Raw genomic sequence first — 15,707 nt, forward strand, 5'->3', positions numbered from 1 at the left:
CCTCCCTGAACACGTGGAATTCCATTATTTTAACATTTTGTGCTTCAGGCAGTGAGGTCCCAATCATCAAATTCGTAAAAATTGAAATATTGTATAATTCAAACAATAAAAAACAAAAGAAATAGTGAGTGAGTGACGTCATCGACTCTCTCATTTGGATGTAACTGGCTCGTTCGTATAACTATTTTGTTGAAAATAAGCGAAACTTTGAAATGTCATAACTTTCTTATTTTACATCCGATTTTGATGAAATTTTCAGCATTGTGCTTGTCTGATATTTCTCTATTGATTTAAATCAACATTTGTCTGAGGTGGACTTGACCTTTAAATATCTTATCATAGCACTCTGCCTATTTCTTCCTCTTCAATATCTGTCGGCTATAACAAGCATTATCTCTTACTTTCAATGATTCGTCTATTCACTATTTTATACTATCGCGACACTGTCGCCGTTCACCTCATTTTGTGAGGCAGAATGTTTTGAAGTTCAGACCATGCATAGGTTCGTTTTTATTTGGATACCCAATCACATCACGTTCTCCCTCTTTATTATCTAGGCTATTCATCTCTCTTTATCTACATCTCTTGCTGAATGAAGTCCATTCACGGTTTTAAACAGTCGTGATCCTGTCGCCGTTAAGTTCCTCATTTCTTAAGGCAGCATATTGAGGTTAACAGTGGTTTCCACTTCATATTAGATACCCACTCACATTGCAATTCCTCTAACAAACTACATTCTTATCTAAACTCATCCATTCACTGTTTTATAAAGTAAAGACATTGTCGCTGATAATCTCATTTTATAAGGCAGAATGTTGAAGGCAAGGTATTGATTCATTCTCTTTCCTTGCAGATATCCAATAAAATGACATTGCCTCTTGTTTCCGCTTCACGATCTATCTCTCACGACCTTATACAGTCGTGACCTTGTCGCCAATAATCTCATTTTGCAAGGATAAATGTTTCAAACGCATATCTTTGGCTGCAGACGGTTCTTTCTCCTGTCTCCTGGCACAGAAACGATCGTAGATCTGTATTATGAACAGCGCCACCGACGACACGATGAAGAGAATGAAAACCATGACAAGACACGTTTGGTAAGACTGGGTTAAGTCGTATATTGCACCTGTATAGAGAAAATGAAGGGAGCGAAGGTCATTTCAATTCACTTAACAAACATTCAGAAAATTGGATGATTTCAAAGGACAGAAGATGGAAGAGGAAGTGGTTTGGGAGAAACCATGTGACATGCATACTGCGAGAATTATAATACTACCGTGAGTAAAAAAGAAATATGACACCTCACAAATCCCCAATATATATGTGGTATGTGATAATCTGGAGGTTTTTCGAATTGCGCCAAAGTAAGACATAGCTGCAATGAATGAATCCAAATGCCGATGATCTCACAATCCTACATGAGTTAGTAAACATGTCTGAAAATCCCTTTTCAATAAAAGAAACTTGAGAATTGATACTAAAAAGTGTTTATTAAACAATTGTTATGTTAATTATTGAAAGGTGTTTTGCATAGGATTTTAATGGAACCCCTGTAGGATTATGTCATCATTGACAACTGAAATCATTAATTGCAGTTATGCCTTACTTTGGGGCAAATCAAAGGTCACGTGACTGCAAAGAACACCTACTGATTATCCAAGCGTATACACAGAAGACATACCTCATAAAATACGGTATCAAATCATTTGGGATAATATACTCTTTCCAAAGTTTCCGGTCATATTATAATGATTATGTTCATGACATATTTTTCCCTTAAAATAATTATGTCTAAAAAAAGTCTACATGATCATCACTGCTCAAGGATGTCGACATGATGAAATCTGAGATCTCGCCATCTGGGGGCGTTTCATCAATATTTTCGTCCGACAAGTTGTCAGATCTGACAACTTTCCTGGATTGTGATTGGTTGAGAAGCACTGTTACTATATTAACTGTCGGATAAAACAGGACTTGTCGGATAAAACGTCCGACAAGTCCTTTCATGAAACGCTCCCCTGATCATCTCTTTTGAAGGAAGTCCTCATGATGAGATTCCAGATTTCGTCAACTGATATCTAGGGAGGCATAAAAGTGCCACTCAGATGTTCAGATAATCATCTCGTCATGCCTACATCTCTTAGGGAAAAGGATGAGATGACGAGATCTCGGATCTTGTCATGTCTCATCTTGTAAAAGGGATGATCTGATGACGTGATCTTAGATCTTGTCAAATCTACATCCAGTGAAAAAGATGATCACATGACAAGATGTTATAGATCTGGGGAGCATTTCATGAAAGGACTTGTCGGACGTTTTATCCGACAGTTACTATAGTAACAGTGCCTCTCGGCCAATCAGAATCAAAGAAAGATGTCAGATCTGACAACTTGTCGGACAAAAATGTTGATGAAACGGTGCCCTGGGGAGCATTTCATCAATATTTTCATCCGACAAGTTGTCAGATCTGACATCTTTCCATGATTTTGATTGGTTGAGCGGCACTGTTCCTATGGTAACTGTCGCATAAAATGGGATTTGTCGGATAAAATGTCCGACAAGTCCTTTCATGAAACCCCCCCCTGGTCATGTATACATCCCGTGGGAGAGATGATCAGATAACAAGATTTTGGATCTCGTCATGCATTTGTCTATATCCTGTAGAAGAGGAAGCTTCCAAAGACATCTTCTGAAGGAAGTCATCATGAGTTTGGAGATATCGTCGTCTGATCATCTGTTCCAAACTATGTAGACATGACGAGCTCCAAGATCTTGTCATCTCATCATTGCGAGATCTCGGATCTCATCATCTGACTATTCTCTAATAGGATATTGAATTCCCGAGATAATTATCTTAACATCTTGATAGTACTTTTAAAACTCCCATATATACCAATCAGCAATTTACTGGTTCACCTACCTGAAGGAAGAGCCCCAACAAGATATCCGAAGCCCTGGACTACGAGAGTGAGGGTCTGAGCCTCGTCTCCCCATCGTGTGCCAATAATTTCTACACAGCTCATGTATGGAACTACCTGGTATATACCCCGCATACATCCAACACCTACAGAAAAATAAAAGAAATTCACAATGATGTGTAATGGTGTAATATGCCGATTAAATGTGCCTTTTATTACATTTGGAGTATACATGTATATTTTTATTCATTTGTGTCATTTAGATGTAACTTTTGCTTTTACTGTCTTTCAATAACATCCAAAATCAAGGAATGATATATTTAACAACTTGTCGGACAAAAACAATGTTGATGGAACGCTATTCCGTTTTATTTGACAGTTACCGTGGTAACAGTGCCAATCAAAACCAAGGAAAGTGGTCAGATATGACAATTACTGAAGAGGAAAAGAAATGTCGATAAAATTATCTCAAGCATCTAATGCTAGTTCAAAAGACGAAAGAAAGTAAACAGTAATGACTAAAAATAAATTAAATCAAGCAATGATTAATAATGATTTAAAAAAAATGAAAGGCAAGACTATATATACCCAACAAATTAATAAAGAAAAGCCAAACAAGCATGAATAATTTAATCAAGATCTGGTGTAAAGTATATAGGAAAAGTAGCACAGTTTGATCTTGCGCTTATCCAAAATATAAAGTGATAAGTAAATTATGGGAGAAGAATAATGAAAATAATGATTAAAAAAAATGGGGAGCCGAAAATGTCACATGCACATCATATGTTTGTAGCGTGTAATCTGAATGAAAGTAACCCTTTTCATTGAACAGTCATAATCTAACATAATTATAATGACTTCGTAAAACTACGTAATCATCAAATCTAATTTTGAAAATAAGCTTGATTGGCCTATTTAATCTCTTATATGTAATTAAATACAAAATATGTGAGACAACGTCGACTTCTTCATTCACACACCAAACATGTGCACATTACCGTTTTGGAAATAACGAAAATTCAACAACTTTCGCAACGTACATCTGATCTGAGGAAAATTCCTTTCAGCAGGGGAGTATACTTCAAGGTGCACAAGTTGGTAAAATATGAATGGAGATAGCTTACAACATGCATGTGAAATTCTGGTATAATTACAAATCAGGAAAATGATACATTTCAATAATGTTTCGTCATCTATTCTAAGCAAATCATATATAATACTTATTTTCTCTTAGCTTCCACGAAAAAAACCAGAGTGTCGCTAAGACGAGCACATAAAATACCCCCGCCTGTAACGCGGAAAATGGAGTTATTGGTCAAGCAAGAAAAGTGGAAGGTGGTGACTTCATCTTTTGACTGTCTGGCCTCAAACTTTATAGAATTCCTGGGATCCATGCTAATATCATACATACCAAATTATATGAGCCTAAATGTTAAGTTAAAGTTATCTCGTTAATAAGGACTTCAGAAGGGTAAGATGAGAACATGTCACTGTGATCTTGACCTTTTGACCTCAAAACAAATATGCTTTCTGGGATCCATGCTAGTATCATACACACCAAATTGTATGAGCTTAGGTTAAGTTAAACTGAAGTTATTGCGTTTCCAAAGACTTCAGAAGGGTAAGGTGAAAACATGTCAGTGTGACCTTGACCTCTGACCTTTTGACCTCAAAATCATTAGGCTTTATGGGATTCATGCCAGTATCAGACACACCAAATTATATGAGCCTAGGATAATTCAAAATGAAGTTATCGCGTTAAGGATTACAGAAGGGTAAGATGAAGATAAGTCACTGTGACCTTGACCTTTTGACCTCAAAATCAATAGGCTTCCTGAGATTCATGCTAGAATCATACATATCAAATTATATGAGCCTTGGTTAAGTGATGGGTTAAGTTAAGCTTAAGTTATCGCGTTCACAAGGAAAAGTTAACGGACGGACACCGAGCGTGATACCATAATTACGTCCCGTCTAGACGGGCGTATTTAAACTAGCACATCAATGATGTGGAGCTCATCTGGCATATCGCAACATAATTTAACACAATTTTAATTTCAGCCCAGTTGACACTGTAGTGAATTATATTCTAGACATAAATTGAGTATATAGAATTGAAATCGATGAAGAAATGACATAGAAGCATTTTTTGTTATCTGTGAATAATTTCATATGAATTAAGTATTATTATCTAGTCAAAATTTCTAAACTCTGTGTAGAACATTGGTGAACCTAATGTAGGTCTCGGATGGAACAAAAATAACCAAAATCAATCAACAAATAAGTAAGCAATTTTGTGAGTTTAGAAAATATATGAATAAATAGCAGATTCAATGAGTTTCAAAATTCTGTTTAAATTTTGTATCACCACCTCGAGCTACCATATAAAGCAAACAAAACTGAAATTGATCAACAACTGATCGGATCAACAAATGAAGAAGAAAAAACATTTTTTTGTGATTTATGAATAAATTTTGCATAAATTAGAATAAATAATTTTCCAGACAAAATTTCAAAATTTTGTGTACAAGTTTGGTGAATCTCATGCAGCTCTACCAGATGGAAGAAAAATAATCAAAATCTGACAACAAATAAAGAAGAAGAGGAATTTTCTGTGATTTATGAATACATTTCGCATAAATTAGCATAGATAACCTTCTACTAAAAATGTTCAAAATTCTGTGTAGAAGTTTGGTGGGCCTCATGAGGTTCTACCGGATGGAAGAAAAAATATCAAAATCTGTCAACAAATAAAGAAGAGACATTTTCTGTGATTTCTGAATAAATTTCGCATGCATAAATTAGCATAAAAATTGTTCTAGTCAAAATTTCAAAATTCTGTGTACAAGATTGGTGAACCTCATGACGCTCTACCAGATAGAAGAAAATAAATCAAAATCGGTCAACAAATAAAGCATTTTTACGTGAATTTTCAAAAATATGCATAAATTAATTTCGCATAAATTAGCATAAAAATTGTTCTGGTCAAAATTTCAAAATTCTGTGTAGAAGTTTGGTGAACCTCATGAAGCTCTACCAGATGGAAGCAAAAAAATCAAAATCGGTCAACAAATAAAGAAGAAGTAGCATTTTTTGTGAATTTTGAAAAGTGCGCAAAAATTAGCATATTTGATGAATTTCTAAATTCTGTGTAGAAGTTTTGAATGCCCCACCTAGTGCTATCATATAAAGCAAACAGAATTGAAATCGGACTTGAAATTGCGAAGTAGTAGCATTTTGAAATTGTGGACGAGCGACAGACGAAGGACGACGGACGCCACGCCACGGCATAAGCTCATCTTGCCCTACGGGCCAGATGAGCTAAAAATCGGTGATGGGATGATACCCAATATCAAATAATTAAATTTCAAAAGACACTGTAGTAAAGATCGTAGGTTGAAAGCTGCCATGTCAACTGATTTATTGTACACAGTAAGAGAGACCTAAACTAGCTTTCTATACATTGAGCACGATCAATGACTATGGTATAAAGAAGCTGTTATTTATCAAGAGGCGTATCAAGGTAGGGGACATACGGCCGTGCCCCCATTTCAGCCGCGTATCCAGCATCAGATTTTACAAAGCATTTCATGGGCCAATGTCTGGGGACAAAAAGTGACTCTATTGTGCTTGTGGATGGGCCCATATATTTTTTTCGTGCCTTTGAGAGGCACAAAAAATATTATTTTTTTGTGTTAAAAAATACCACCCTTCTGGAAAATCCTGGATCCGCCCCTATATTATCATTATTGTTATTATTATATTGGAGAGGTAAACACCTTCGTTGTCCCTTTCATATTCTCTTCTGTCTGTGCGGCCTCTATTCTATTGGCTTCGAGATAATATATGGGGGGGGGGGTAAATATAAGTTTGTGATCAACACACTCGTTCAAATACTGGAATACTGAATCGAATATTATGCAAACATAATTTCCCATTAGGTTTGAGCTTGAGAGTAATCTGACAAAGCAAACAATCCATAACCATGTATCCCCACAGGCCCCATCCATGCTCATTGAACAAAATATAAAGCAAGCACCATTACAGTAAAATATCAGAATCCTTTTTCATGATTTTTTTTTGCATCTTCATTAAAGCACAGATCTGAAGTCTGTGGTTTCACCTCCGATATGGCGTTCATATTCTAAGGTATATCACCCCTCCTTCCCGGGGTATCACCCCCATGGTAATCCTATCGTAGTCTTGAGCGAAAGGCCAATAAACTGATGACAAAGGTCTTATAGCCGTATACATTCGTAATTCCGAATAAAGGTCCGTTAATCCGAAAGCGAAATAAGGTTCGTTGTTCCGAAGGTTCGGCAGTCCGAAAACGCTATTCATTTTGTTTTCGGACTAACGAACCTTCGAAATTACGGACCTCATTTCGTTTTCGGATTAACGAACCTTCGGAATTTCGAACCTTATTTCATTTTCGGACTAACGAACCTTCGGAATTACGACCCTCATTTCCTTTTCGGATTAACGAATCTTCGGAATTACGCCACAAATGTTCTGATTAACGAACCGTCTTTTTCGTTTTCGGATTAACGAACATCGAGGTATAGGCAATTTACGTTTTTCGGAATTACGAACCTTCGGAATAAAGAACCATTGGAATTACGAAGTGTAACCCTTTATAGCTATGTTACATTAATTTTGAAACGAAGATGGGTCATAAACTATCATATATTAAAATAACATACCGCAATTGATAGCTTTAATATTTTTAGATAGTATTACATCTGAGTTTCAAATGTAATTTTGATGACACATATCCCACACCCTCACGTCCACGAACATCATGAAAACATACTTGTTTCTTACTTCAATTGCGAATTATCAGTAATTGTATTTCCATGGGTGATGGAAATAAGGAAAAACAAAATCTGAAATTGAAAGATTTCTTTCCACAAATTTTTTTTATAATGAAGATTCATTCACTATTCTCCGATATAAAATAATTCTCCAATTCTCTCGGTCGGCTTCCCCTTGCAATCACCCGAAGAAAGCCAGAAGGGAGGAGGGTTTTTATATCGAAAACATTGATTCATGTTTATGTTATACGCCCTTTTTATATTAACTTTACACGAATGAGTAAATTTACAGTCCCATCTGCAAACACGCATTCAATCCCATCTGGTTCAGACCAGAATAATTTGACAATTCAAATAAAGCGCAGCTGAAACTTCTTTTCATTTGATTCCTCTGATATTAATCTCTATTCAATTCGCAATGAGGCAAGCACTCCCTGCAAATAGAATTATTTGCATATCAGCTTGCCTTTCATTTGGTGAAATTTAAAGCACAAATGAAAGTCAATCTGTGTTTTGCACACTCAACATGTTAAGGGGTATAGCAAAAAAGAACATATAAATCAATAGAAAAGGGGAAATTTAGACAAAAAGAACACTGAAAACTCCATGAAATCGGACAAATACTAACAAAGTTATATGGCATTTTAAAGCTTTGCGTTATTTCGCTGAATCAACAAGTCTTCATGAATAAGCAGGGACCAAGCTTTAAAATGATGTGATACAGCGATGTTAAAAACTCCACCCCACCAGAAAATGAACTCCTTTCATGCTGAGTATTGAACAGAGATAGCAACGCTGCAATGTCAGGCAGTACCAAGAAAACATACTTAACTCCTTAAAAAAGTTTGGAAATCTGAGTTTAGCCATTAATTTCTCTCAATCTCAATTTTACAAAATGCATGTTTGATATCATTCAAAAGATCATTTTCATTCTCTTTAAAATGATACCCTTCAGAATATGATTATAGTTCACATGGAAGTGCAGTGCCTTGAAATGTGGGGCAAGGTCAAAATTTAAAAGTTGTAAAATGAAAATATTGAAAGTCGTTTTTCCGTGGTGATGAGTGAGGTTCTCAGTGATTTCTTTTGTTTTCATGCACGTTAACATCAACATTAACATGGAATCAAACACACATCTGCACAAGCAAACACGTAACAAACCATGGTTATCTCGCAGATCTCAATTTAATGTTGATGTTAATATGCGTGAAAACAAAATTAACCGCTGAGAAACAATTCTCATCGCCACTTGAAAAGAGAACAGTGATATTCAATATTGTTTGTTTTGTAACTTTTGTCCTTGCCCCACATTTCAAAGCACTGCACCTCTATGTGAACCATAGTCATGATTCATGAAAGTCATATCCTGTAGGGAATCATTTCAAAGAAAATTAAATTATCTAGTCATTGGTATCAATCACACATTAATATTAAAGGAGAATTAAAACCATTGGAACAAGATAGCTTGTGTGAAATCAGAAAATCAGAGAAACAGATCAACAAAAGTTTGAGAAAAATCGAACAAATAATGAGAAAGTTATGAGCATTTGAATATTGCGATCACTAATGCTAAGGAGATTTGCAAATTGGCAATGCGACAAAGATGTGTGATGTCACTTGTGAACAACTCTCCCCATTACTTTAGTATATATTTCACTTGAATTGCCTCTTTTATCACATCTATCCATAGATCATGTGTTCTTTCTACATGAGGGCATGTATTACATATTTTTTAAGAATACATCATGGATAAAGAGTTTGTATCATCATTAGAAAAAGCAAAAAGAGACATTTTGAGGGTATTTTATAGTCCACCAAAGGGAAAGTTGTTCATCAGTGACATCACACATCCTTGTCGCATTGCCAATGGGAGGATCTGCATAGCATTAGTGACTGCAATATTCAAATGCTCATAACTTTCTCATTATTTGTCCGATTTTTCTCAAACTTTCTTTATTCTTATTCTTTGATTTTTCTGTTTCTACACAAGTCTATTTGTTCCAAAGGTTTCATTCCCCTTTAAAGGCCAAGTCCACCCCAGAAAATTGTTGATTTGAATCGACTGCAAATTTCATAGAAATCGGATGTAAAATAAGAAAGTTATGACATTTTTTTCGCTTATTTTGCACAAAACAGTTCAATGCACAACTCAGCGATATGCAAATGAGATGGTCGATGATGTCCATCACTCACTATTTCTTTGTTTTTTTAATGTTTGAATAATACAATATTTCAATTTTTACAGATTTGATAATAAGGACCAACTTAACTTGACCATAAACTGGTAAAGTAATGGTAATTCCACATATTCAGGTAGAAATAAAACTTGACAAGGAGGAGAAAATTATAATTTTTCATATTTCATATAATAAAATACAAAAGGAATGGTGAGTGGGTGACGTGATCAGCTCCTCATTGCATATACCGACCGAGATGTGCATATAACTGTTTTGTGAAATTAAGCAAAACTTTAAAATGACAAAACTTGCTTATTTTACATCCGATTTTGATGAAATTTCCAGTGTTTTGCTTGTTGGATTTTCTCCTTTTTTCAAATCAACTTTTTGTTGGGATGGGCTTGTCCTTTAACAAAACCGAGGACGGATTATCGATCAAAGTCAGATTTCCAAACCTTTTTGAAGGATCTATATTATTTTTATCACCCGACTACAAAATTACATTAATGTTCTTTTTGTGGTGGTGTTCACCATAGCACCATCTTAGCACCACTTTACAGTTGTGCTTAAAATTTAGCGAACCCCACCACAAAATGCACTCCTTCGCACCGAGAGTTGAATGTAGACAACAACACTTCAATGTTCGGCGAGCCCAGAGAAACAAACTTCATTGAATGTAATATCTTATCACATGACTTCACAATTAATCACGTAAACAATTGCAGAACCGGAAAACTTTGAAAATATGTTCAGTTTCTGTTGGGGGTTCACTTTTAGCACATGATGGTAGGCCTATACCACGTCTTTGTATTTTATCATATGAAAATGTGTTTATTCAAATAAAATCCCCAAATAAATTAAAACATTGGAGTGACAACTGATTTTACATGTAAGATAATTATTGCTGAAACTTATTTTGTTACAAGGGAGATTAACGTATACAGAAGAGGCCGCGCCAGGGTCTCGAAAATCAAATATTGCGACAGATTTTGACATTTACTTCTCTTTCTATTTCTCCCACTTTGTCTATTCTTTCGAGGGGGTGCAGGGAGGGGAGGGGTCAGGTCTCCAGTGCCCCTAAAGCTCTCGCCCGCCATCAATATACACTTCAGAGTGAGGATGACTGTCGAAGTAAAAGAGATTTCAACGATTTAACAATGCTTTATTCAATTTTGACGTAGTAAAGTGGCCTAACGTAGAAACTAATTTCTCTAGCGCCACCTCATGCAGATTACGCTAAAAAGGACCAAAAACTTCCTCAGAAACCAACCTCAGAAATTTACAACGGGTAATGTGCAATCTAGTGTGAAAATCTTGAACACAGGGGTGTGTTTTGTGCCCAGTACTCTTCTATTTTTACACAAGTGACTGCCGATGCTCCTCAAACCAGTGTAGCATCATCAAATATGCAGTTGATACCGTAATCACAGGTTACATTGCAGACGATGATATTGAAGCGAACACAACACGAGAACATTTCATAAAATGATGTGATAATCATTTTCTACTGGTAAATGTATTAAAAAAAATAGATTGCAGATTTCAGACGAAAGTCTACCAAGCATTATGGCAGTTACAATTCACGGCGTAAAATTTGAACAAGTAAAAGAATACAAGTATGTATGACCATATGCAATTCACTAAACTATGCAATTCACTAAACTGGTCAAATAACATTGTGACACTGCAGAAAAAAGAAAATCAAAGGCTTTGTTTTGTAAGGACTTTGAAAAAGCTTTTCGTATAAGATAGAATAATTTTATTGTTCTTTTTACGAATCCATCATCCAGAGTCTTCTGATATAATATTGTGTGCTATTTTGCAAAATGCATTAACAAAATATGACTCGAAGAAACTTATCAACCTAGCAAAATAGTCCAACGCTTAAAGGTATTGTTTAACTTTGTGAGCAGCCGATTTAAAAAAATTCTCAAACCAAGATGAAACATGTGTACAAGTGCCTGTATTAGAACTAATAAACCCTGAAAACAACCATTATTGACGGAATGAAAAGCTAAAACTACAAGGCAAACCCCGATTTTGTAATTAGGCGTCTTATAGACACCTAAATAGTACAATTAGTGTATGGGATGAAATTAAGATGGTATTTCCGGTCACTTTATATTTCAATTTTTGAAGCACTAAATAATCATTTTCGAACGCAATTTTTTCTGGGCTTCATTTTTGGAACATATCGCAGACACAGGTGACAAGTGTGACCTTCTAGCTCAGATTTTTTAAAAGTCAAACCAATGTTAACCAATCACTTTAATATGGTTAAATTTGACATCGCTTCTAAACTAAAACAGATAATGCAGGACCCCTGCCACCCCTCTACGAGAACTTTACCTTCAATCGTTCAGGGATTCGTCTATGTACACCATGCACACAGAAAACCCGTTTCAGGCCATATATCACTTATAATGCAAGTCCGAATCTCCCCGTAATTAGTATACCCTATATGCTAATCGAATCGCTTGCTTATTGTTTAACAATTAGGCCTATTATGTATAAATTCAGAATATATATATATTTGTAAGAGGTTCACTTTCAATTGTTTAATTCTTATTATAAAATCTATGTACGACGTCTGACTATAGATATATTTATTAGAGGCTCACCCCTGAAAACACACACACACACCGACCCCCCTAAACACCCTCACCTACATCTATCCACGCACTTCCTTCTTAAACAGACACACCACGTTATGCACACTCCTTACTGTCAAATCGCACTTGCATACCAGCTTTCACTCCATTATAGGCTCTTTGCCGACAACCACAACCAACAAAAATAATGTATTATTAATAATTCTTATATTAAAGCAAAATTGATTAGTAGCTTGCGACTGGTAATCTTATTCTTGTGTATTGTATATTTTATGCGAACCATGTTTCCTTTTGTTGCCATGTAACCATCAAGTGTAATGATTGCAGTGAAGAACATCAATTCACATCGTGGAAAGCTATACAAAGAATGGAAATTCATTTCTTTACCAAGGTATGAATCGGTGCATGATGTTGTGATGTCTTTGTATTCTTTATGGGCAATCAGTCAGTACATTGATAGAAAACGAATATCTTTCATAACTCGGTATCAATCAAGCATAACAGGGATCCATCACCATCGATCCATCAAGATACATAATATACCTCTTTTGTGATGCTGATATATTTTCATTTCTATTTGGAATAATGTCAATGATAAATAACATCTCGTTGAATATACTTTCAACATAAAAGATTTGTCAATTTGCTGAAATGAATGAAGAAACTTTCCATCAGGTATAAAAACCATCTACAAATCAACGGGTGAAGAGGTATTTTTAAAAATAAATGATCAATAGTTTTAGTTTGTGCTGATCCTTTTAAACAAAGGGAACATAAATCAGAATGAAATATACCAACAGTTTTCAAAATAGTTGTTAACACCAAGGATATTGCTAAGAATGATTTTATTGAAAATAACTAAGCTCTGTCTGTCGTTTGCCGATAAAGAACATCTAAAAGGAATCACATACAGTAGATTATGTTCCAAGTAACAATTATTGTAGGCCGATCCGAAACGATGCTTTCCCATTTGTTTAATGAAATAGGATTTTTTTTAGTTACTCTGTTAGTAAAAATGTTAAATCCTGTCGCAAGATTGAGTAGAGGTTCATTATAGCGAATCACACTGGTGTGTCATTCTAACGCTTCATTTTACATTAATTCATTGACCACTGGATTTGAATATTTTATCTTTAAAAATAACATCTAATATCTAGTGCCCCGTAATGTTCCGCTTTCTTCTTCTTAAAATGTCCTTTCAAAGCGTAGGCCTATAACAATTTTTCACGTTTAATCGTAAAACACATTAACCAAACAAGTTTTAATTTCTTATCATCCACATCATAGAAATTGAGGACATTCAAGTTTAATGACTTCGTGCTTCTTCATTAGTTTGTACAAAATTTAGTGGCCTTCGTCAGTCGTTTTGAAATAATTTTATCTAAATTTCATAAAAATCAGATAAGAAATAAGTTGGGCAGCTTTTTGTAAAACAGTTATACAACGCCGCGCGTCGTAATGACTCTACGTTCGCTTTTCTTATGTTTTTACTTTACCTCATAATCAAAATAATAATCAAAATAAGTTGAAGCAATGAGAATCTTACACATTGTAACATGACTCAGTCCATTTTTTTCATCATTCGAGGACAAACGTTATAGTAAAATACAAAACAACAAGTGGGGTCTAGTTAAGATATAATGCTTGCTAATGCGCATTCATGAATACATTTATAGAACTGTTTCGTAGAAATAAAAAAAAGTTCAAAACATGTATGTCATGTCATGTATGTTAATTCCTTGTCCGATTTTTATGAAATTTTCAGTGATTTATCTTTCTGATTTTATATACTGTTAAAATCACATTATTTTCAGCCTCAAGTACCCCTTTAACAGTGCCTTGGAAACATTTTTTTACTAGGGTTGTTGATATAAGAAAGGAAGTAACAAAAATGTGGTTTCACTACAAAATGGGTGTCATTTTGGTTCCGACAATTTTGAAAAGAAAAAAAAAAGGTTTCTATACAAAATGTAGGTCATCTTGTTACATTTCTCCATTTTTTCACACCTTCCAGAATTCCAGGGGGTGCTGCCTATGGAGAAAAATACACGCAGTACCCCTGCTTCCCATGACCATGTCATGGTGCCAGTTGTCATGTCAAAAGGTCAACAGCTACTGTCTCTGTAGGCCTATGCCTGCCTATGCCTATTTTCCTTTAAGATAACCTGGCAACTAGATTTGAAGAGCAATCAATGGCCTATTAACATTTAGACACGTTCACGGGGTTAGATAATTAGAATGAGGAAATTAAAAGGGGTGATATACAACGCAGTAATAATGCATGGATGTTATATGACCTTATGTTAACAGGACCGTGTGAGAGAGAAAAGGGACACATTAAATATGAACACGTTATCCTGGAAAAAAAATGATTTAAACATGTTAATAACTATTACACTAAATAATGTTCGCCAACCAGAGTAATTAATGTCCAGAATATAATGGGAGGCGATCCTGGGGACGGTAATACCCCCCCCCCCCTTCAATTTTGAATACTGTATACAACTGCCAAAGGGAACGGATTGTCTCATTCATTCCCGATGGTTTTTCCAGATGGTGCATGGCTTAACAGGTCAGTCCAAGAAATAAATTATCATCTCTGATTGATACACATATGAAAACACCCAATTATAACTAAATAAAATCGTGGATAGATTAAACAAACAAAAATCATATCTTCTTACCTAGAATAACGCCGATACCAGCGCCGAAGCTATTGATGAACATGACCCCGACGGTGAAAGCACTGGTAATGAGACCTTGAATGCCTAGAATGCTTACATTACTAACAGGTAGGCGATCGCCGAAAAGAGCTAGAAGGACCTTCGTGATTAACTCTGCAGCAGCACACGATGAGAGGACCAAAGCGCTCTGACGCTGAGAGAGACCAACGTTTGACAGGTGGCTGACCTTAAGGATTGAAGAGAGAATAATGGAATATTGAGAAGCAACAATTTTATCAAATATTTAATTTTGTATTCCATTCACCAATGATAGGGTCAAAGGAAGTTTATATTTATTTCACATTTCCCTCCGTCTACCCACACTATCTCTCCTAAACCTGTTCAATCGTTAAACGATATTTTTTTCCAACTATAGGGCTTGGGTTGTTTATTCAACTCCAGGGGAAAAATAAAAAATGAAATTACCTCAGCTTCAGCTATGACCAGTCAATTTTTCAATAAA

The 15,707-nt window shown here is 35.4% G+C and overlaps 1 protein-coding gene across 1 annotated transcript in view; it reads right to left on the minus strand.

The window, feature by feature from the left end:
- Positions 1–256: 256 nt before the first annotated feature.
- The window catches only part of LOC121407141 (monocarboxylate transporter 12-like), a 28,561-nt gene continuing 13,110 nt past the window's right edge, over positions 257–15,707 (minus strand). The window contains exons 4-6 of the mRNA XM_041598080.1: positions 15,206–15,431; positions 2,921–3,064; positions 257–1,126 (exon numbers count right to left, since the gene is read on the minus strand). Of these exons, the coding sequence (XP_041454014.1) occupies positions 912–1,126; positions 2,921–3,064; positions 15,206–15,431 (585 nt within the window). The 3' untranslated portion in view covers positions 257–911. The remainder of the gene's footprint in view (positions 1,127–2,920; positions 3,065–15,205; positions 15,432–15,707) is intronic.

Source organism: Lytechinus variegatus, chromosome 2 (assembly GCF_018143015.1).
Source record: "Lytechinus variegatus isolate NC3 chromosome 2, Lvar_3.0, whole genome shotgun sequence".
NCBI classification, from domain to species: domain Eukaryota; kingdom Metazoa; phylum Echinodermata; class Echinoidea; order Temnopleuroida; family Toxopneustidae; genus Lytechinus; species Lytechinus variegatus.